At 40.3% G+C, this 22,487-nt stretch overlaps 1 protein-coding gene across 2 annotated transcripts in view; it reads left to right on the forward strand.

The window, feature by feature from the left end:
• Positions 1 to 22,487, forward strand: part of Tek (TEK receptor tyrosine kinase) — a 110,786-nt gene that overhangs the window by 69,778 nt on the left and 18,521 nt on the right. The window contains exons 11-16 of one of the 2 annotated variants that reach the window (XM_031377864.1): positions 1,210 to 1,344; positions 7,528 to 7,815; positions 15,740 to 16,039; positions 17,785 to 17,939; positions 19,354 to 19,564; positions 21,308 to 21,418. In XM_031377864.1, coding sequence (XP_031233724.1) covers positions 1,210 to 1,344; positions 7,528 to 7,815; positions 15,740 to 16,039; positions 17,785 to 17,939; positions 19,354 to 19,564; positions 21,308 to 21,418 — 1,200 coding nt within the window. The remainder of the gene's footprint in view (positions 1 to 1,209; positions 1,345 to 7,527; positions 7,816 to 15,739; positions 16,040 to 17,784; positions 17,940 to 19,353; positions 19,565 to 21,307; positions 21,419 to 22,487) is intronic. The other variant, XM_031377865.1, reaches the window with a different exon arrangement.

The raw sequence follows: 22,487 nt of genomic DNA on the forward strand, positions 1-22,487 counted from the left end.
AAAAAGGGGGCTTTGCTCATGCAGAGGACCTGAGTTCAATCTCCAGCATCCCTCTGGTGCTCAAATCTGTCCAAATTCTACTTCCAGGGGATCTGACTTACTCTTCTGACCTCCACAGGCACCAGACACCCACATGGTATACTTATATATGCAGGTAAAACACACCCCCATACACAAAAACAAACATCTAAAAAGAATTTAAGAAAAACAGGGGCCTGACATCATAATGCAGCTAAACTTGGTACACATAATAAAGTGACATTTATTGCTGAACTCTTCATATTCCATTGTACATACAACCCAAATTTAGTATCTCAAGGATCTAAGGTTGATTTGTGGCTTTTCTGTTTCAACATCAATAGCTGGAGATTTTTTTTTTTTTTTTTTTTGGTAATATGGCTTTAATAATAAAGAATAGCCTTCTAAGAATTGTTAAACATAGTTTACTTTTTTTTTTTTTTACCAGTTATCAACTTATCATAAGGTAAGTCAGAAGTTTGACTTGCAAGTTGAACTTTGCAGTATCCATAGCTATAAAGACAGGGATAAAGAGATGAACAAAACAAATGTTTAAGAGAAAAGCACATGCTCATTATTGGTGGACCATGTTTTTAAGGGACTCTAGAGCTCCTCACTGTGGGATTCTGACTGTTAGAGAGCCATTGTCTGGTAACATTAAACAAAAACCTCTGGGCCTTTTGTCTCTACACAGCTTGATTATAATCAGTTTAAGTCCTTGAAAACAATGAAACTAACAAACATTATTTTATATTATGTTAATTGAGCCCCAAGCATGGCATCCTATGTGGTAGTTCTGTTAGGATTAATTTTGCAAATGAAAATGCAAAACTACCAGAGCAGAAATGTATACATGGCCCCAAACCATAATGCTAATGTGTATACTAAAACCTAACAATATATATGCTAATATATATACCAAAGCCTAAAACTATACATGATAATATATACTAAATCCTAGAAATATACATGCTAATGTATATACCCCAAAACCTGGAAATACCTGTTGCAAGTCTTAATTTCTCTTACATTGGAAACTGTACATCCCTGAAAATGGAATTACCTCTTTATTTCACTGAGACACTGCTTTTTTAAAAACCTCATTTAGTTCGCACTGCAGAAGCAGCCACTCTAGTTTACAGAAGATAACAGGAAGCATGCTGACGCTTTCTGGACTTTCTCTCTTCCCAGTGATGAATGAGATAGTCACACTCAACTACTTGGAGCCTCGGACTGACTATGAGCTGTGTGTGCAGCTGGCCCGTCCTGGAGAAGGTGGAGAAGGACACCCTGGACCTGTGAGACGATTCACAACAGCCTCTATCGGTCAGTTGAAGCCAACAGACATTTATTCCTGAGCTGGGTGGGAGGGGGAGGAAGGGGAAAGAGGAAGGAAGACCAGGAAGGGTGGTGTTGGGTGAGTGTGGGTGGGTGGGGATGGAGGTGGAAGGACTTTGCTGTGGAATGGGTGGGAAAGTGACAGGAAGACTGGATACTTCAAGCCAAACAGTTCCTTTATTTGGGCTGGACTGCTGGTCTAGCTCCCTGGGGGATGGGGACTGTGGCCATTCAGGGGGGCAGAGGAGGAAGCAGATGAGCCTTCAGGAAGGCAAGGACATCCCTGAGATTTACTTAGCAGCCACTGGATTGAGCCTTGACTTCTGTATATCACCCCACCCCCCAGCTTCCTGTTTCCATTCTATGGGGCCACTCCAGGCTTCTGCCACAAACATACTTCAGAAATTCAAGTTTATTTATTTTTTAAAAAATAATTTCTATTTTTCAAAGTAATTTGTGCCCATAGTTTAAACATCAAATAGAAGGAAAGGCTTTTGTCTGAAGAACAGTCCTCCTCAGCTCCTCCCCTCCCCCTCCGCCAGCCCTGCTTCCTATCAGCAACTGTTTCTATGTAAAGCTATTTCTTACAGGGTTTACCTTCATGTTGCTAAGTCAGTGGTTTGGACATTAAGATCCATCAGAACCACCAGAAGAGTTTGTTGGATTTTATTCCAAGAATCTTTTAAAATTTTATTATTTTGTGTTTATGTCACTTCCCCGACCTCCCGCATGTATAAATGTCTATACCATACATTCATGCAGTGTCCATGGAAGTCAGAGAGGGCATCAGATTCCCTGACACTGGAATTATAGCGCATTGTGAACCACCTTATGGGTCTGGAGTTCAAGCCTGGGTCCTTTAGGAGAGAAACCAGCAGTCTTAACCCCTGAGCCATCTCTCCAGCTCTATCTACACTGAACCTTTGATCCAATAAGTTTGAAGCAAGGCTATGGTTCAACAATTATGGTTTTGGAGGCTGGAGAGATGGCTCAGTGGTTAAGAGCACTGACTGCTCTTCCAAAGGTCCTGAGTTCAAATCCCAGCAACCGCATGGTGGCTCACAACCATCTGTAACGAGATCTGATGCCCTCTTCTGGTGTGTCTGAAGACAGTGACAGTGTACTTAGATATAATAATAAATCTTTTTAAAAAAATTATGGTTTCCGGGCAGTGGTGGCAAATGCCTTTAATCCCAGCACTTGGGAGGCAGAGGCAGGCGGATCTCTGAGTTCGAGGCCAGCCTGGTCTACAGAGTGAGTTCCAGGACAGGCAGAGAGCTACACAGAGAAACCTTGTCTTGAAAAAGCCAAAAAAAAAAAAAAAAAAAAAAAAATTATGGTTTCTAATACATTCCCTAGAGATGGTTAATGCTGCTGCTGGTCTTGGTCTACATGGTCTAGATAAAATGTGTAGAAGCATCATTCTGTCTCTTTGTTTCTTTCTTTCTTTCTATCCTCCTTCCTTTACTTCTTTCTTTTCTTTCTTTTCTTTCTTCCTTCTTTCTTTCTTTCTTTTATTCTTCCTTTCTTGTTATTTTATTTTGTTTTTGTGGTTTTGTGGGTTGATTTATTTTTTAGTTTTTTATTTTTATTTGTTGTTGTTCATTTTGTTTTTTATTTGTTTTAGATGGGGCTTTACTCTACAGGCCCAGACTTCACAATGTAGCTCACACTGGCCTCTATCTGTCCTAATTCTTATGCTTCAGTCTCTGGAGTACTGATTTACATGTGCAAGTCATGCCTCATAGAACACTTCTTGATTTATTGGTGATATTCAGTGGCCTTGCACTGTGCAAATGGAGAAGCTCTCAGTTTGTGCAGATTCTCGATGCTCTTTGCCTCTCAGTGCTCACCTTTGAAATAATAGAGTGACCTTTATAACATTCTCTTCTTTTCCTTTGAGTTGTTCAGTGTGTTTAGTCACCCTGCTACTATCACCTGATGAGTGTTTTATAGTTGCAAGTTCTTATGTGTCCCCTGGGTTATACAGCAAGTCACAACTGTTTAGGTGCCCTTGTTACTTGGACCAATTCCCAAGACAACAACTTAGGGAGGAAAGTGAGTTTTGGCTCATGGTTTCAGATGGTTCAATCCATGGTCCTTCAGCTGTGTCTGTGTGGGCAGAACATACTGGTGGGGGGAGACTGAAGCAAAGGGATCTTCCTTCCCTTATGGTAGTCATGAAGAGCAGGATAGAGGAAAGGGCCAGGTACCAAAACAATCACTAAGTACCCACATCCAATAAGTTAATCATCTACCTAGGTTTTACTTCCTCATTATTCTAGAATGTCTAAAAGATGAACCACCCTCTAAGAGCTAAGTCCCCAGTATATGAGCTCAGGGGCAGTTTGTATCCAAACTATAATAGCTTCCAAACACAGAAGCCTTGAGCTCTAAGTTCCAAAGCTCTTAACCCCTTAAGCTCTAGCCCCTTAAGACAGAAATTCATTGCTCAGAGCCTAGAGTACCAATGACTAGCAGCTAAATTAAAGCTTTTGAGCTTTGCTTGTTTGGCCCCTAGATGCTTTACCTTAATGGCTCTCTTGGGCCTTTCTGACGCTGGGGTTTGTAGTCCTTGAAAGCCCAACTTTCTCATCCCACCCCACCTCCACTCCCACTCCCTATATCCTCTTTTGTTTGTACAATCCCAGGATTCCTGCTATTTCACAGTTTCTTAATACTTCCACTATTCATCTATACTTCATTCAGACTCTGACCTCCATTTCTCTTTAAACTCTCTAATGGCTTCTAGGGTGACAGTAAGAAATGGCAACCCATCACAATAAAAATTAGCATAAACTCCACAGAGAGAACAAAAGTTTCTGTGATTTGAGAGGAAGGGGTACCTGCTCTGTCATTACTCTGCACTCAGAGGCAAGTGGTGATTAATGCCCCCGAAGGTCAGTATGGGATCAAAAGAGGAAGGTCACAATCTGACTCACATGGAAATTATTCATGGCCAGAACATAAAACACTCCACAGACCAGAAGCACCGCCATCAGTCCTCAGAATGCATTCCAGCCAGGATGCATTTAGAGGCCTCATGGAATATTTCAAAGTCCTCCAGGGGTCGGTGGAAAGGGAATTCTTGAGCTCCTCCTTTCCCACCAGTTGAATTTTGCTGATGCTTGCTTTTTTAATTCATCTGGCACTTGCACTGTTTATGTTTTAATTGAGGTGGGAAGGCCACGGAGGCCAGGAGAGGAGGGAAGAGAACATACTCTGAGCTCCTTTGCAGAGAAAAGGAGAGCCAAAGCTGGGTAACTATACCCTGGAATTTTAGCTTTTTTCAAACCTTATTTTTAATGGTGGTTCTAAAATGCTTTAACCTCCTTTGTAGCCCACCTCCCACTAGAGGCAGTGGAAAAGAAAGGATAAGGGGGATGTGGACCTGTTTCGAAAGGTTCTTTGGAGCAATTCCTGTCTGTGTTGTTTGGAAATTTGCAGTTCAGTTCACAGGTTAGCAGGCGGCGGCAGCTTGATCCACTTGCAAACACCTCATGAATACACCAGCTAGTCCAGTTCCGTAAAGTCTGGTTAGCAACAGCAGTGACACAACCTAGCAGAGACAGCCAGGCATCAACCTTGAGTCAGCAGGAGGGACCAGGAGGAATACCAGGAGAAGTCTTGGCTGTGCCTCTCTCAGGGAAGCAAAGATCAATGAAGACATGAGAGCCACAAGCATTGCACAGCTATGTGTACCATCAAGCCAAGGTCTCTCTCCATCACTTTGTGGAGTCCTATTTATATCTTCCAAACATCATGTGTCTTCTCCCCTGGTTCTTGCCTTAGCACGTGCATCCAATCAGCTGGTGGAATAGGCAAGAAACCGCAGCACACCACCAGAAGCTTTTTGGTGCTTTTCTCTCGATGGCATCCTGACAAATGCAGCTCAGTTATGCAAGGCAAGGTGAACCAATACATGCATGTTGTTAGCAAAGAATCCTTCATCACATCCTTTCTCCTGTGTCTGCCTGATTGAAACATTCCTTCATGTGTTTGCCCCAGCAAAACAATCCAACTGACTTTCCAAAGAACCCTTAAATTTCCACTTCAGTGTCCCGAAAGGGAGGCTAAAGTAGAGATGGCTGCATTTGAAGTTCCTCTGGCTACCCAGAGCAAAAAGTGAAAAATTTTACAAGTGTTTTTCTGATACTCACCCGCGTTCTCTTTATAAGCTGTCTTCATATCTACCATGGGTGGCTTATACTGGGATTCAAACTCTAGAGGCTAGCAAATGGGGTAGACCTCACCTCTCTGCATTTTCCTAGATTATAGTGATAGAGCCATAAGACCTTTAACAACCTATGGAGCTGAGGGGGTTGCAGCCCCTTAGGACGAACAACAATATGAACTAACGAGTACCCTCAGAGCTCCCAGGGTCTCAACCACCAACCAAGGACTGCACATGGTGGGTCTGATTGTTCTGGCAGCACGTGTATAGTAGAAGATTGCAAATTCAATCATCAATAGGAGGAGAGGACCTCGGCCCTGTGAAGGTTCTGTGCCCCAGTGTAGGGAAATGCCAGGGCCAATAAGTGGGAGAGGGTGGGGTGGCAGGCATGGGGAGGGAGGAGGCAACAGGGGTTTGTTCTTGTTGTTTTTGTTTGTTTGTTTTTTGGAGGGGAAACTGGGAAAGGAGAAATTTACATGTAAATAAAGAAAATATCTAAAAAAAAAAAAAAACCTAGAAGACCTTTAACAAATGTCAAGCAAATGTTTGCTCAACTGCTCGTCCTCATTGGTTTACAAACAATTAGAGGTGGGTAGGCCTACAGGACCCTTTTTCCCCCTTCAGCTAAGAATTTAAAGTCTTTTTCAAATTATTTTGTTTCAAATATCATACTCTAAAGTGTTGGAGGGTTTTCTTTTTCTTTAAATATGAGTTCTATTAGACCACATTGCATGTAAGATTCTCATACCACACATGCACTCTCTGTTTGTTTGTGGACTACGACCACCATTTGTACAGCATTGTCACGATCTAAAATGTTCTCGCACATCTACAAATCAATTTCGCCTCTAGTGGTGACAAGGCCACCTTCCTGAGATCAGGAAGGAAGGCTGTTTCTCCATGCTTTGAAAGGACTTTCTGTCTGGAACTTATAAATCAATTACTGTCATTAATTGCAGTTAATAAAATAGACATATTCCTTTGTTCACTGACATGAGCTGGGAAAGCAAAGGAGGAGAGGAAGAAATCTTGGTAGCGTTCCTAAGACTTCCCAAGTCCTCTCAACCCGTTACCTCATTTATTCTTCTGTGTCTGGAAGATGAGTCTGGTTGTGTCATTCTACAGGTGAAATTAGGTTATAAATTTCCCAGATTACAAAGTAGAAGTGAGATGCCCCTGTTTAATTTAAAAATCCCATATTATTTCTTTTGGCAATTTCTCTGGCACCTCATGTTCCTGAGTAACCGTGGCCAGACAACCGGTGTTTCTAGCTGATACTGCTATGTGGGAGCTAGGGCTGGCGCCTTACCACAGCAGTTGTGATATCTGAAATTCTCCTTGCTGACATTTAAAGCTTGAAAAAGTCTTCCTCAAAATGGTATTGAAATAAAACCCACTGTGTTCATTTCTATCAGTCCCTCTGCTTTCCTTGTTCAATTGTAGGCTTGACTTTTAGGAAGCTTCCATTAGAGTTTTTACCCATAATACTACAAACAATTTTATTGAGCTCTTCTTATTTGTTGCTGGCAATCCTTGGGATGGCTCTATAATTTAATTAAAGAATGAAGACTTGTCCTCCTCTAGTCTTTTACTATTGTAAGTGCTGCGGTAAGGAATGTCTCCATGCACAAATATTTTCATCTTCCTTCGGGATATTTCTTTCCTCAGGATAAATTCTTTGTAGTCAGGAGTTAAGGCCAAAGAACATAGACATTTTAAAAGACTCTTGAAAAAGTTACTCATGTTGCCTCAAGGAGGTTGTATACCTATGTTAAAACTCTTCAAGGCATATGTAAAAATTACTTTGAAGATTTACTGTTTTGTTATGAGGGGAAGATCAGGGGTTGTATCATGGCTTGTTTGTTTGTTTTGTTTTTGATTTTAGCTTTGAGTGTTTTATCTTATTCTAAAAGCAGAGTTCGTTCTGTGCAGCTACCCTCTGGAGCTGTCCTTCCTTCTGTTCAACATGACAATAACCATCTTCTGGTTACTCCTAGGACTCCCTCCTCCAAGAGGGCTCAGTCTCCTGGCAAAAAGCCAGACAGCTCTAAATTTGACTTGGCAACCGATATTTACAAGCTCAGAAGATGAATTTTATGTGGAAGTTGAGAGGCGGTCCCTGCAAACAACAAGTGATCAGCAGAACATCAAAGTGCCTGGGAACCTGACCTCGGTGCTACTGAACAACTTACTCCCCAGGGAGCAGTACACTGTCCGAGCTAGAGTCAACACCAAGGCACAGGGGGAGTGGAGTGAAGAACTCAGGGCCTGGACCCTTAGTGACAGTAAGTAACTCGGGCTGCCCCCATCTCACCCACATTTGCTCACAACTTCCATTCAAGTCCTTAGAGGTCATAAGGGCAGTTCAATATCTGACTGGAGGCTAAGTAGTGTCCCCATGATCATCTTAATGTCCTACAGTATTATACTGGAAGGGTCCACTCGGCTTTGTGCAAGACCATAATACGATCTGTCTGTTCTTGTTTATTAGTAACAAGAATATCAGTAATAATAATAAAGTTTGTTAGGGCTCAAACTGTTATAGAATAGTGTCTTAGTCAGGGTTTCTATTCCTGCACAAACATCATGACCAAGAAGCAAGTTGGGGAGGAAAGGGTTTATCCAGCTTACTCCCACATTGTTGTTTATCACCAAAGGAACTCAGGACTGGAACTCAAGCAGGTCAGCAAGCACGAGCTGATGCAGAGGCCATGGAGAGATGTTCCTTACTGGCTTGCTTCCCCTGGCTTTCTCAGCCTGCTCTCTTATAGAACCCAAGACTTCCAGCCCAGGGATGGCACCACCCACAAGGGGCCCTACCCCCTTGATCATGAATTGAGAAAATGCCCCACAGCTGGATCTCATGGAGGTACTTCCCCAATTGAAGCTCCCTTCTCTGTGATAACTCCAGCCTGTGTCAAGTTGGCACACAAAACCAGCCAGTACAGATAGTTTTTAAGGATTATCATTAGTATATACCTACAATGGGTGCTGACTGATGGATGAATCTTCTCTAATCTTATAAACAAACAAAAAAAAACTGCTTTGGAAATTTTTCCTATTCAGATTTACTATTTATGAGAACAGTAAGAACCTCTTTTCTTTAAAAATGTTCTGTAGTCTAAGCTTTTGCTAGATTTAGATTGGTTATTTGAAACTTCAGGGTTCATTGTAATACTGAAACTTCCCTGTCTTGCTCAGTGAGTCTAACTTGCTTTTGTGAAATGGGGACTATGTCTTTGCAATCTGAAGCCATGGGATGAGGAGCCAGAGATATCTTTTGGACACACTACCTGCCATGTGGTCCTCATCAACCCCCAAAATCAAGGTTGTCTGGCGCAGCTGCTTCTGTTCACTCAGTACGTGTAGGAAGAACAGCTCCATAGTCCCTCAGTGATACTTTCTTATACCAGTGATTTGTGGAAAGCTGAACTGTTTTGCCAGAATTTCTATCATGATGCTAAAGCACCATGATCAAAAGCAACTAGGGAGGAAAGGGTTTATTTGGCTGACATACCCCATGTTGTAGTTCAGTGCAAAAAGCCAAGGCAGGAATTCAAGGCAGGAACGGAAGCAGAGGCCAAGGAAGAAACTTATTGGTTTGCAGCCTTTCTTACACACCTCAAATGCTCAGGTGTGGCCCCATCCCCAATGGGCAGGGCCTTCCCAAATCAACACTAATTAAGAACATGCTCCACAGGTCTGCCTATAGGCCAGTCCAAAGGAAGTGGAAGCGTTTCCTCAATTGTGGTTCCCTCTTCTCAAGTAAATCTAGCTTATGCCAAGTAGAAAAAATAAATAAATAAAACAAACCCAAACCAAGATACAAACAGATCATTCATATTGTATATACATAATCACACATATGTATATATATATACATATGCATATATATATACATATGCATATATATATACAAACACATTTGTCTCTGTATATATGCATATATATTATATATAATTGTGTTAAAGTTAAAAGCTACAGGATAGTATAAGTGCTAATATAACCCAGAGAATGAACAATTATACTTTATTATAGCTGCTTTTAACAACACACACACACACACACACACACACACACACACACTACTGCTATCCACATGCCCATGACTGTTACCCACATTCTCTTCCTTTTCTTCTGTCTCCAGACAAAGTTGTGTTTATTATGAATCTTTCCATTCAGTTAGTATAGAGGTGTGGAGTCAGTCAGAAATATATATATATATATATATGTGTGTATCCTTTCTTGAATAAACATGATTTATATCTTTTAATTCATTTATATCTAACATGCACATTTTAAACTTCTGTATAAAATTCTATCTTATAAATATGACATATTGTTTTGGATTTATTCTTGTTTACTTTTTTGAGATTTTATTTATTTTTATTTTATATGTATGGGCATTTTGCCTACATTTATGTCTGTCCACCACATGTATGCAGTGCCTATGGAGGCCAAAGAGGGCACTGGAATTGGACTGAGTTACCACTGTTATTAGACGCCATGTGGATACTGGAAATTAAATGCAGATCTTCCAGAGGACAAACCAGTGTTCTTAACTACTAAGCTAGCTCTCCACTCCCATAAGAGTTATTTTAGGCCAGGCTTGGTGGCACAGGCCTTTAATCCCAGCACTTGGGAGGCAGAGGCAGGCCGATTTCTGAGTTCGAGGTCAACCTGGTCTACAGAGTGAGTTCCAGGACAGCCAGGGCTACAAAGAAACCCTGTCTCGAAAAATCAAAAACAAACAAAAAAAACCAACCAACCAACCAAACAAAAACAAAAACAAAAAAAGAAAAAAAAAAGAGTTATTTTAGATAGCACACAAAAATAGTGGGTTTCCTTATGGCATCTGTATGTATATATATCACTGTACCTTGCTTACATTTGTACCCATCACTCCAGGACTCAGCCCCTCCTTCACATCCACCCTTGCTAGCTTCCTTCCTTCCCATGTTGTTATCCTTCTCATTTCATGTCATATATGCATGCGTACATATATGTTCATGTTTAAACCTAGATACTGTATATGAAAGAAAACAGAAAGTATTTTCAGTCTGATCATATTTGATTCATCCACCCACCTTCCCAAAAGGGTCATAATTTTATCCTTCTTCACAACTAATTACTTCATTTTCTTTAACCGTTCATCTACTGATTGATCTAGGCTATTGTGAGTAAGACAGCCATAGACGTAGTGTGCAGATTCATGCCTTGGAAGGACTGACATAGCTGTATTATATGGTAGTTATTTTTCTATTCTTTTTCTTTTGTGTATGGCAGTGGCCCACTCCTTAGCCCAGTTTGTCCCTCTTGTCCCAGCCTCCTGAGTGATGGAATTATGGGAATGGCTCACCACAACCAGCTTAGATAACAGTTCTAATTGAGGTTCTGTTTTGCAGCCGCCATCTTGCTTTCAATACTTGCCGCACGGGTTTGTGCTCCAGCTCCCGGCGGTTAGGGATCACTCTTTCTCTGTATGCTCACAGAACTTGCCCTTTGTTCTCCTGATGGCAGTCATTCTGCTAACTGGGGTGAGGCACAATCTCCACACAGCTTTTACTTGCATTTCCCCGATGACTAGGGATGCTGAACATATTTTCAAAAATTCCCTGGCCGTTTGAATGTATTCTCTTGGGAAGTGCCTGCTCATTTCATGGACCTCCTTACTGACTGGCTATCTGAGGTTTCTGGACCAGGTTCATCATCCTCATTCGGTATTTGAGGGTTTTTAATGCTTACTGTGTTGGATTCTTTACAGATGTGGACATCAATGGCTGTGAGATGTGTAACTGGCAGGCTTTCTCCCACTTCTTACACTGTGTCTTCCCCCTGCGGACAGTTTCCTTCACTGTGCAGAAGCTCTTACACTTCATGCAATCTTTTTGGTCAATTATTAGGTTAGTTTTCGATGCTATTAGTGTCCTTTTAAGAAATCCCTTGATGGTGTCTATACTTTGAAGCATTTCCTGGTTGTTCTAGCAGGTTGAGAGTTTCAGGCCTCACATGGCCCTTAATCCATTTTGAATTGATTTTTTGTACAGGGTAAGACATAGGGATCTAGCTAGCTTCATACTTCCATATCTGGATATCTAGTTTTCTTAGCATCATTCTCTGAAGAGGCTGTCTTTTCTCCAGTGTGTGTTTTATAGCTTTGTTAGAATTAGGTAGTTGTAGTTATGGGGGTTTATTTCTGAGTTTCTGTTATAGTTAATTAATTCACCTGACTGTTTTCATTGCCACTGCCCTGGTATTTCTGTTACTATAGCTATCTGGTTATTTGTGGTCTTTAGTGCTTTCTTTTTTTTTTTTTTTTCATATATGTGAGTACACTGTAGCTGTCTTCAGACACACCAGAAGAGGGCATCAGATCCCATTACAGCTGGTTATGAGCCTCCATGTGGTTGCTGGGAATTGAACTCAGGACCTCCGGATGAGCAGTCAGTGTTCTTAACCGCTGAGCCATCTCTCCAGCCTAGTGCTTTCATATAAACTTATGGATTTTTTCTTTAGTTCTATGATCAATGTTATTAGACTTTTACAATAAGGATTGTGTTGTGTTTGTAGACTGCTTTGGGCAATATAGCTGTTTTCACACTGCAAATCTATGAGCATGGGAGGTCTTTCGATTTTGTGGTGACTTCAACTTCTTCCTTTGGTGTTTAAAAGTTTTCATTGTAGAGGTCTTTCACCTCTTGGTTTATTCCCAGATGATTTATTTGAAGCTACCATGCATAGGGATTTTTTTTCTTGGTGAGTTCACTATTGGTATATAGGAAAGGATGAGTTTTGTTTTTGTTTTGAGACAGAGTTTCATTTATTACAGGCTGGCCTTGAGCTTGCTATAAAGCTGAAGATGACTTTGTACTTCTGATCCTTCTGCCTCCACCTCCTGAGCTGAGTTCTGGAATACAGGCATGCACCATCACACCCAATGCATGCACTGCTGGGGATGCAACACAGGGCTTCACGCTAGGTGAGCTCTCTACCGAATGAGCTTCATCCCCAGTCCTCAACTTGCTTATTTTTGTATGTTCATTTTGTATCTTGCTACTTATTTGAAAGTTTGTCAGATCTGTTTCCATTTGGAACCTTTAAGTAGAAGATTGTGCCAACTACAAATGGAGATTTGACATTCCTATTTATATTTCTATCCATATCTTACTAAGACTTGAAGTATAAATCATTTCAAGAGTGGAGTGATTGAACAGTCTTGCCTCACTACTAATTTTAGAGAAAAATAATTTCAGCATTTGCCCACTTAATATAATGTTATTTAGGGGTTTGTTGTGTATAGTCTTTATTATGTTAAGATGAATCCCTTACTTTTTCCCATTCTTTTAGGGCTTTTATTAAGAAGGGGTCAAATGTCTTTTTTGAGATGATCATGTGAATTCTGTTCTTAAGTCCATTTGTGTACTGTTTTACATTTACTAACATATTTTGAGCAATCCTTGTATCCCTAGAATGAAACCACTTTGTCATAGTGCATCTTATTAACATGTTCTTAGATTCAGTTTGAGGTTATTTTATTGTGAATTTTTTGCATCTAGATTCATCAGAAAAATTTGTCTAGTTTGTGTGTGTTAGCTATTTTAGATATTATGATCAGTTTTGTAGAAGGAGTTTGGTAGTGTTATTTCCTGTTATATTTTATTAAACAATTTGAGTAGCATTAAAGTCAGCTCTTTGTGAATGTGTTGGTAGAATTCAGCGTTGAGTGTATCTGGGTTTTTCTTTGTTGGAAGACTATTAATTATATAATCCCTTTCTTTTTCAGGTTTCTTGTGCTTTCCTATTACAATCTACTTGTCTATTGGTTGGGATGCCTCTTCTAGTTTTACTTTGGATTCTTTCAGTAAGGAGTAATCCCAAGAAAAAAGAAAGCCAGCTGCTTGTAACAGCAGCAGTGCTAAATTGAACAGGGTATATATATGTGCATCTCAGGTCAACTAAAGGCCGGCCACATACCATCTCATAGACAGCAAGTTACCATAGGACAGAAAATAGAAAAAAAAATCACTAACAATGTATTACATAGTAAAAATTATTTAGAGGCTAGAGAGATGGCTCAGCAGTTAAGAGTACTGACTGCTCTTCCAGAGGTCCTGAGTTCAATTCCCAACAACCACATGGTGGCTCACAGCCATCTGTAATGGAATCTGATGCCCTCTTCTGGTGTGTCTGAAGACAAGGATGGTGTACTTAACTAAAAACAAATACATAAATCTTTGCTGAGCAGTGGTGGCAAATGCCTTTAGTCCCAGCACTTAGGAGGCAGAGGCAGGCAGATTTCTAAGTTCGAGGCCAACCTGGCCTGCAGGGTGAGTTCCAGGATAGCCAGGGCTATACAGAGAAACCCAGTCTTGAAAACACACACACACGCACACACACACACACACACACATAAATATTTAGTGTAAATGTAGAGATGGCAAGTGAATGATATAAAGAGAAGGGCAACTGAAAGGAAAAGTAGAGAAGCAAAGTTAAGTAAACGAGGGACAAAGAACAGAAAGAGCTGTTATGAAGGAAACATGGAAAGAGCAAGATTTATACATTTTTAGGGGAGTAAGAGATGGCACATTTGATAGATGTTTTGTTGAAAATATGAGTTCAGAGATCCAGCTTTCAGTAAAAGCTGTGTATGGTGGGTTGTATCTATAATTCCAACACTGGGGAGGCAGAGAGAGAAGGATCCTTTGACTTCACTGGTGGGTGAATCCATCTCAAAAACTAAGGTATAGGGTGACTGAGGAAGACACTGGATGTCAACCTTTGGCCTTTATACACACCTGTACACACAGCCTTGTGTATACACACACACACACACACACACACACACACACACACACACACACTCTTATTGAAAGACTTCCCAATAATGAAAACTTCATAAACAAAGTTAGATGAAAGAAAGAATGGAAACAATAATAAAAGCATAGATGCTTTTAGTCAAACATCACTAAAAGTAGAGTAAAGGAGGGGCACAAAGGGTGAAAAGGAAAGTGAAAAGAGAGTTTGCTTAATAATAAAAACTATACAAACAAAATCAGAAGGATGTAAAAAAGTTAATTAAAAAAAGGAAGCAAGCAAACTTGAAATACCTCTTCTCTTTTATTCTGTGTATTTACATTATCAGATCACACAGAGGCAGTTTCCAGTCCACTGTTTTACCCAGGAGTCTTTACTATGCCATTTGTCAATTTCTTTTAATGTTATTCATTTATTCTGCTACCACACAAAAAATTGTCATGTCTACTCTTAAGCACGTTCAATGTGCACAGGGTTGAAAGCTTTCTTAGGGAACACACCCAGAAGTGAATCTCATGTGCGCAATTCCTCTGAAGGAAGCTAGTGAGTATGTCCTGTGCCCAAGAGTGCATGAAAACACTACATTCCCTCTGTCCATCTCTATATACTTCCTCTGTGCTGATGTCACCAGATGTTGTCAGCCAGTTACAGTTTTACCAATCTTAAAAGATTATTGTAGCTCATGATTGTTATGAAGAGAGTCTCAGAGAGACTGCAAGGATCATTCTGTCCTGGGAACTTCTGACCATGTCTTTCTCACTCTGCCTGTGTCCCTGAAGGAAAAATGCTCTCACTTTTCTCACATCTCTGGAGTCTTATCTGTCAGGACTCAACACATTTTCTTACACATACACTAACGTGCCTGCTATCTATGAATGTGTTTGGGGTAAAGATAACCATATGGCACTGGACATAAGACAATGGACTATGGAGCTAGACTACCAGAGTTGGATCCTGCTTAACAGTGGTGTGACCTTGACTGAGACCCAAATCTCTTTGTAGCTCACTACTTACAGTAAGGAAATGAATTAAAACATGACATAGTACATGGCAAATTTAAGTACCGTGTGAATGTTAGTCCTCCTAATCTTTTCATTCCATCCAGCATCAAGAGCACTGTAGATAGGTTTGTGAAGCAAATCCCCAAGCCTTCATTTATTATAAATGAACATGCAAGACATGTTCTGTAGTCTCTACTCTGGGCCAGACTCTCACATAACAGGAGTCACAGTACCATTGCCAGTGGACAAGTCAGAAAACAAGGGAGTACTTTTCCTATTTGCGTTAGTGATTGGTGGTGAATGAATTGACCCTACCCTTCCCTCAAAACCACAACCATCCAAGAGGTAGCAGTATGTCTTAAATGAATTCTTTTTTTAATTCTTTTTCTAGTTCTCCCTCCTCAACCAGAAAACATCAAGATATTCAATATCACTGACTCCACAGCTATGGTTTCTTGGACAATAGTGGATGGCTATTCAATTTCTTCCATCATCATCCGGTATAAGGTTCAGGGCAAAAATGAAGACCAGCACATTGATGTAAAGATCAAGAATGCTACCATCACTCAGTACCAGCTCAAGGGCCTAGAGCCAGAGACTATATACCATGTGGATATTTTTGCTGAGAACAACATAGGATCAAGCAACCCAGCCTTTCCTCATGAACTGAGGACTCTTCCACATTCCCCAGGTTGGTAGTAGACTGGTATTTCCATAGAGCACTTTCAGACAGCATCGGAGAAGCCTCACTGTCTTGAGATAATTGCTCCATATGTATTCTAAGTGTCATCATTCATTTGTCCTAGTAGCTCTATCATTGCTATATGAATCCTTAAAATAAAAAGATCTCTAGTGATTCAATTTTTGTTATTAAACCTTAGAATTAATTAGCCTCAGGCACATTCCATCTAATAGTCTAAGAAAGATGTGAACAATGTGAATTTCAATTTTGTAAAGAGGCATGTGGAACTTCCTTATGGGAAAGGTTGTGTGGATATTTCTGTGTGTGTGTGTGTGTGTGTGTGTGTGTGTCTGTATGTGTACCATGTTGTTGTGGTGGTGTAGCTGCATTTCATTTTTTCTTGAAATAAATCCTTCTTTGATTTTCAATGACTCTATGCTATTCTGAGTTTTCTTCTACCTTTCTCATCTAATCTAAATCTAAAATACTTGTCAATACTAAATGCAAGCTAACTAAACTTAACTATTTGGACTACAGCTTTCTGAGATAGCTTGAGATCCTCCCAGAGTGCCAAGCATACTATGCCCACTGCTTGGTAAAATCTGTCAAATATAATTGTGTATTCTGGGGCCCAGCATCAAGTATAAGGATAGACTTCACATCTGTGCAAATGGTGCCACATGACACTCTTCAGTGACCTATACATGCGAAGGAATAAAGTCAAAATGTCAGAGGAAGGGCAATTTTTCAGATTCTTAATTTGGACTAAGGTTTACTTTTACAGACAATATTATAGTTCTTGATTCTGAGGTCAGGGTCATATGTGGTTTTGAAATACAATAAAAAAAGCTGTGTATTCATTGGTGATTCTGAGATATTTTTTGAAATATCCAAGAAATGATGTATTTACTCCATTATAGATGGAGATTGTAGATCTTAGGTCACACTCTTTATCAGTGCTTAATTTCTATAAGTATCGTAGTTTGGTAAAAATACACATAGATTCTAAATGCAAGCTATGTAAAAAATGCAATGTGAAAATTTTAGACTAAGATACAACAAAACAAACCCCTTCACCACTCTTGATATTTCTACGATCAATACATCAGAATGTATTGAACACTTTTAAAAAGTAGGATTATAATCTGTGTATGATTATTAAAACATACTGAGTTAATCTCATTGGGATTCAAAGGAAAGGTGTAAGAGGATTTAAAACAGCCTTAAGTAGATTATTTTAACACAAACCCTAAATGTAATGCTTTATTTTTTTCCTTGTTCTTTTTTTACCATAACTTCTGCAATCAACAATAACAAGGTTTTCCCACCACCCACTCTTTAAAACAAGGAAAAATACAGAACAAGACAACATATCCTTATGGGCTCTGTGCTATTGGCATCAGAACATCAAACCACTTCTAGAGAAACTGAGCTACAAATTACTAAATGTTAAGTAGCTAGTTATTTTATTACTAAATAATGTTCATTTATGTAGGCCCCTACTTGGAAGCAAAGTTGAACAAATGACATCAACTCATAGCCACTTTGAAGGCACATTTGTAAATCCTAGAGATCGCAAAACAACCCTGTGAGTCAGATTCATTTCTACTGAGTTTAGAAATTAATGAGTAGTGTGCAGTCATAGTAAGCTGGGCAGTTATATTCCCATTACATTGTATCTTTCCCAACAGATGGTCTTGGTCCATAATCCACCTAAACTAACTCAGTGGCTTCACCTCTGTTTCCCTGCACAGCCTCTGCAGACCTTGGAGGGGGGAAGATGCTACTTATAGCCATCCTTGGGTCGGCTGGAATGACTTGCATCACTGTGCTGTTGGCGTTTCTGATTATGTTGCAACTGAAGAGAGCAAATGTTCAAAGGAGAATGGCTCAGGCATTCCAGAATGTGGTAGTATCTCATCTTTTTACTTGCTAATGAGCCCTGGCCAACAGATAGGGAGACCTTTTGCTTTAAAGGCATAGAACAGCAAATGATCCCTATAGACAAGTTTCATTTTTATCCTTTGGCTTCCATCATACAATGGGAGGCAAATAACATGACCATGAAAGTTCTCGTTCAAGCAAGTGAAAAGCATACGTTTAGTAATTACGCAGAAGTATATGTCTAAAACAGGATTCCTCCCCAAAATGTGACTAGTCTGTGACTAATCTGACAGAATATTTCAGTAGAATGAACTACACATTTTCTTTTATAAAAGACATAAGAATAACCAGACCATAACATAATAGTTCATTTCCTTATTATGTGTGGTATTAAATGTTTTTTCCACACATTTTCTCATTCTTTGCTCACATTTGCTGTTTCTCATATCTCCCTCAGTCCCGTCATCCCTTCTATGTGTAAGACTTACGTATGCATGTACCTCTTCCCTATGAACAGTCTTTGGTTGGAATTTGTGGCACTTGGCATTATCTCATTCTTTGATCTAGGTTGATCAGTAGCCAAGTTCTACAAGACTGAACTTGACCAGCAGTTCTTTTGGAATACTAAAACCTAGGCTTGAACCTTATAGCTTCAAGCTCCATAGAATAAATCTGTGCCCAATGCTGTCAACTTTGTATATGAAACACTGAACACAATTTCATGCTTGAAGTGAAATCTAACACATGTGTCTGAGTCCCCAAGATTACCTTCCATGGAGGACAAACAGGGTTCATTCTGTGATTGAAGGCCAGAGCTGGTTCACCTCCGGCTGTTATTGGAGAGGATGGATCAGCAGGGGGATTGGGACTTTGAAGCATGTCACAATATCATTGATTTGTCAAGAGATTGCTAGTTGCTGCTTGAATTCAGAACAAGAGATATGCTGGGGGGTTGCTACGAGCATTAGTCATTCTAGGACACTCCAGACTCAATTGAATTTAAACTTTAGGATGAGAAAGCATGGAAGGAAGGACAGATGAGGCCTGTGATGTTGTTAGGAAAGACCTTACCAAGGTGCACTGGGAGACTGCCATCATGAATTCCTTCAACTAGAACTACAAACTGATCTCCGTACAGCAGAATGGGATGCAAACATGCCACTCAGGCTGTCTTCACTCCTCCCTCAGCTTTCAGGCACTGTTAATGGACAAGCCTGTGCTAATGGACAAGCCTGTGCTAATGGACAAGCCGGTACCCATGCAGCACTGTAGGCAGCAGTTTCATGAGTGTGGGATTGTAAGATGGAACCCATTTGCATGCCCACTCTAGAATTAGATAAGTGATTTATTTTCCACCTGTGTAGATACAAAGCAGAAGATAGTATGCACCTTAGGATGACAAATGTCCTGACACAAAAAACGGTAATTTCTATTTCCAGAGAGAAGAACCAGCTGTGCAGTTCAACTCAGGAACTCTGGCCCTAAACAGGAAGGCCAAAAACAATCCGGATCCCACAATTTACCCTGTGCTTGACTGGAATGACATTAAGTTTCAAGATGTGATTGGAGAGGGCAACTTTGGCCAGGTTCTGAAGGCACGGATCAAGAAGGATGGGTTACGGATGGATGCTGCCATCAAGAGGATGAAAGGTCAGTGGCTGGAAGACAGCCTTCTGCTGGGGTGGGGAGACATTCATTTCCTGTTGAGGTCTTCTCTTTGTGGCCATATATTCTTCAGACCAGGAGTTGCCCTGGTATCAGATGTGGCTGTTATGTGCAGATAAAGATGTTTCCTTTAAGATGAAGCCTGTGGCAGATGATATCAGGATGTGCAGGTGTAGGGCAGGAGTAGGAGCCACTCAAACACCAATCTGTTGGTTCTTAGGGATTTGGGAATGCTGGTGTTCTGTTATTTATTGTTCATTTGGGGAGGGTTATTGTTTCTGGTAAGGCTCATTTTTGAAATTGAGTGTGTATCAGAATTAGCTAGATTAATTCTGGTCAAAAGCAGATTGGTCTCCTCCAATCACATTTGAGAATTCCCAGTTTTTGATTTAGTAAGTCTAGTCAAGGTCAGAGAATTTGCATTCATGTTTCCATGTGAGGCTGATTTTGTAGGTCCTCATGCTTTTTGACCACACTACTGAACCTCAGTTAGAATTGACTTTAAATTTGCTCCATGTCATGGTAGGATTATGACACAAGGAACTAAACCAAAAATTTCTCTAAGCTTAGAGATAGCTTCTCTCTGTTCATCTGTCTTTTTTGTTGTTTGTTTTTTCTTTGAGACAAACTCTCACTGTGTATTCCAGACTGACTTGGAACTCACTCTGTAACTAACCTAAAACTCAGGGCAATCCTCCTGTCTTCGGGATAGAGGCATAGACAGTGATATTTTAAAAACAAACACAGACAAAAACTTGCTGAGTAGCCATAAATCACCTTTCTGTTCTGATTTTATTGCAGGATATTTAGGGAACTCTGAATAGTTAGGGGTGCTTGTGGTGGCTGGAGCATGGACTTATGCAATCAGCTTTGCGTGGGCTCTTACCTGAACCTGATTTTTCATTTTATAACCTATAGAAAAGTAAAGCAGTTTAACTATGTGCCATGGAAGGAAATTTTCACAGGTAGAGTAATAACATTCTAGGGAAGGCTACTGAATGACGCACTAACTAACAAAAATTTCCCAAGGCAATGGCTCTCAGGACCAAAGCTACAGTGAAGGTCCTATGGTAGGAATAGGGCACTGGACCTGGGATTTCCAATCAGTCCATATCACAGATGCCCCTGACCCACCTGATTCATTGGTACACACTCTAAGCCTGTTCTACTATACACAGAGCCATCAGATCCTTCTCTGATCATGCTCCTTTAAAAAAAAAACAACCCATCAATAGTATTCTGCACTTCACCCAAAGCTGGCCAGTCAGTCTGAGCACCAGCCAATGGTCTTCTCTCCATTCAACCCTGATAGTTCTCATCCATCAAGGTGCCACTAAAGAGATAGGACAGGAAGAACAGGAAAACTGCAGCTCAGTTTCCTAGAAAACATCCATGGGAAAGCAGTAGCTCTCATCCATGAGGGATTTAGCTTCGGAGAGAGCACATGTTAGTTTGTGGATACATTTTTGTTTGGATTGCAAGTGAAGGCCAGGAGTGTTACTGAACATTCTCCAATGCTCAAAGTAGCTCCTCCAAACACTTATCAGTCCAGTTACCAGTGGTGAAGCTCAGAAACACTGCTTTAGGGGGGTAGAGTTTTCCAGGCCTGATGGTGACTAAATGAACCAGGAGTCCTGGGGGCAAAGACAGGACAGGGACAGGTGTTGTGTCTTTACCCTTTGGGAAGGTGTGAAGAAGTAACACTACAACTCTTGGCCTTTCTTCCAGAGTATGCCTCCAAAGATGATCACAGGGACTTCGCAGGAGAACTGGAGGTTCTTTGTAAACTTGGACACCATCCAAACATCATTAATCTCTTGGGAGCATGTGAACACCGAGGTAAGATGCTTCCCCACCCCTACCCCCACCCCCAGCAGATTTTAAAAGATAAAACAGGAACATTCCATAACAAAAGGAAAAAGATAATCATCTTGAAAAACATTACTTATTTTAAAGCTACAGTTTCAATCTGAATATTTATCTCATCTCATTTATTGGCTGGGCTGAAGTTTATGATGCCTGTGAAGGGAGGTGCTAAGGTGAAATTGGCTATCTGTGGAGGTTTAACTTCTAATGGCCAAAGTATCCATAGCTTCTTCTCACCCTTCCTTACTAATCAAGAGATTAAAAAAAAAAACATATTATTACTACAGACATGTAGGGAACCTTTATCATTTGAAAAAGCAGAGTGCACTGGCTCCTCTGAATTGAACTTTTTTGCCTTGAGTCAGGGTCTCACCATTGCCCAGGCTGGCATAGAGCTCACTCTGTAGCTCAGGCTAAGCTAAAATACAAAGATCTCTTCCTACACTGAGGACTTGGCGTTCTGCCTTTTGAAGGCATGAGTGCCAGTGACACACTGTGATGTGGTTAGGCTAAGCAGTGATGTTAAGTTCACATATGACAGTTCTAGTTTCAGCCTAAGTGTTTTCATCTCAGTAATCGTGTAGCTTTATAACTGCTCTGTGTTCTAATACGTTTAAACCTAGGAATTCAAGTCTGATTCAAGCGCTTGCTACTGTAACATGTGTAATGAGCTGTGAGGGAGATCACAGCAAAATGTTTTCTGAGTCTACTTTGATATTCATGCGTCACAGACTTGTAGTTCTCAGTCTGTCTCAACAAAATTCCTCATGGAAAAGTTTGCTTCCATAAACAGAAAGGCTCCAGGCTGTACTTATTTATAAACTTGACAACCTTTTGTTGACTTTCTCAGCAAAAGCCATCAACAATAGAAAAGAGTTGGTTTCTTTTTCCTCGATTTACTAAGCTAAAAATATGGGTGTCTTAAGCAATCTATCATTCTATGATCCAATAAGGGTATAATTCTGAAAGCCAGATCATATCTCTTAGATTAAATAATGAAGTAATGACATTTGTCTTTGAGTTATTTCCTGGAAATAATAGT

This window comes from Mastomys coucha, unplaced genomic scaffold, assembly GCF_008632895.1.
Source record: "Mastomys coucha isolate ucsf_1 unplaced genomic scaffold, UCSF_Mcou_1 pScaffold18, whole genome shotgun sequence".
Taxonomy (NCBI): Eukaryota; Metazoa; Chordata; class Mammalia; order Rodentia; family Muridae; genus Mastomys; species Mastomys coucha.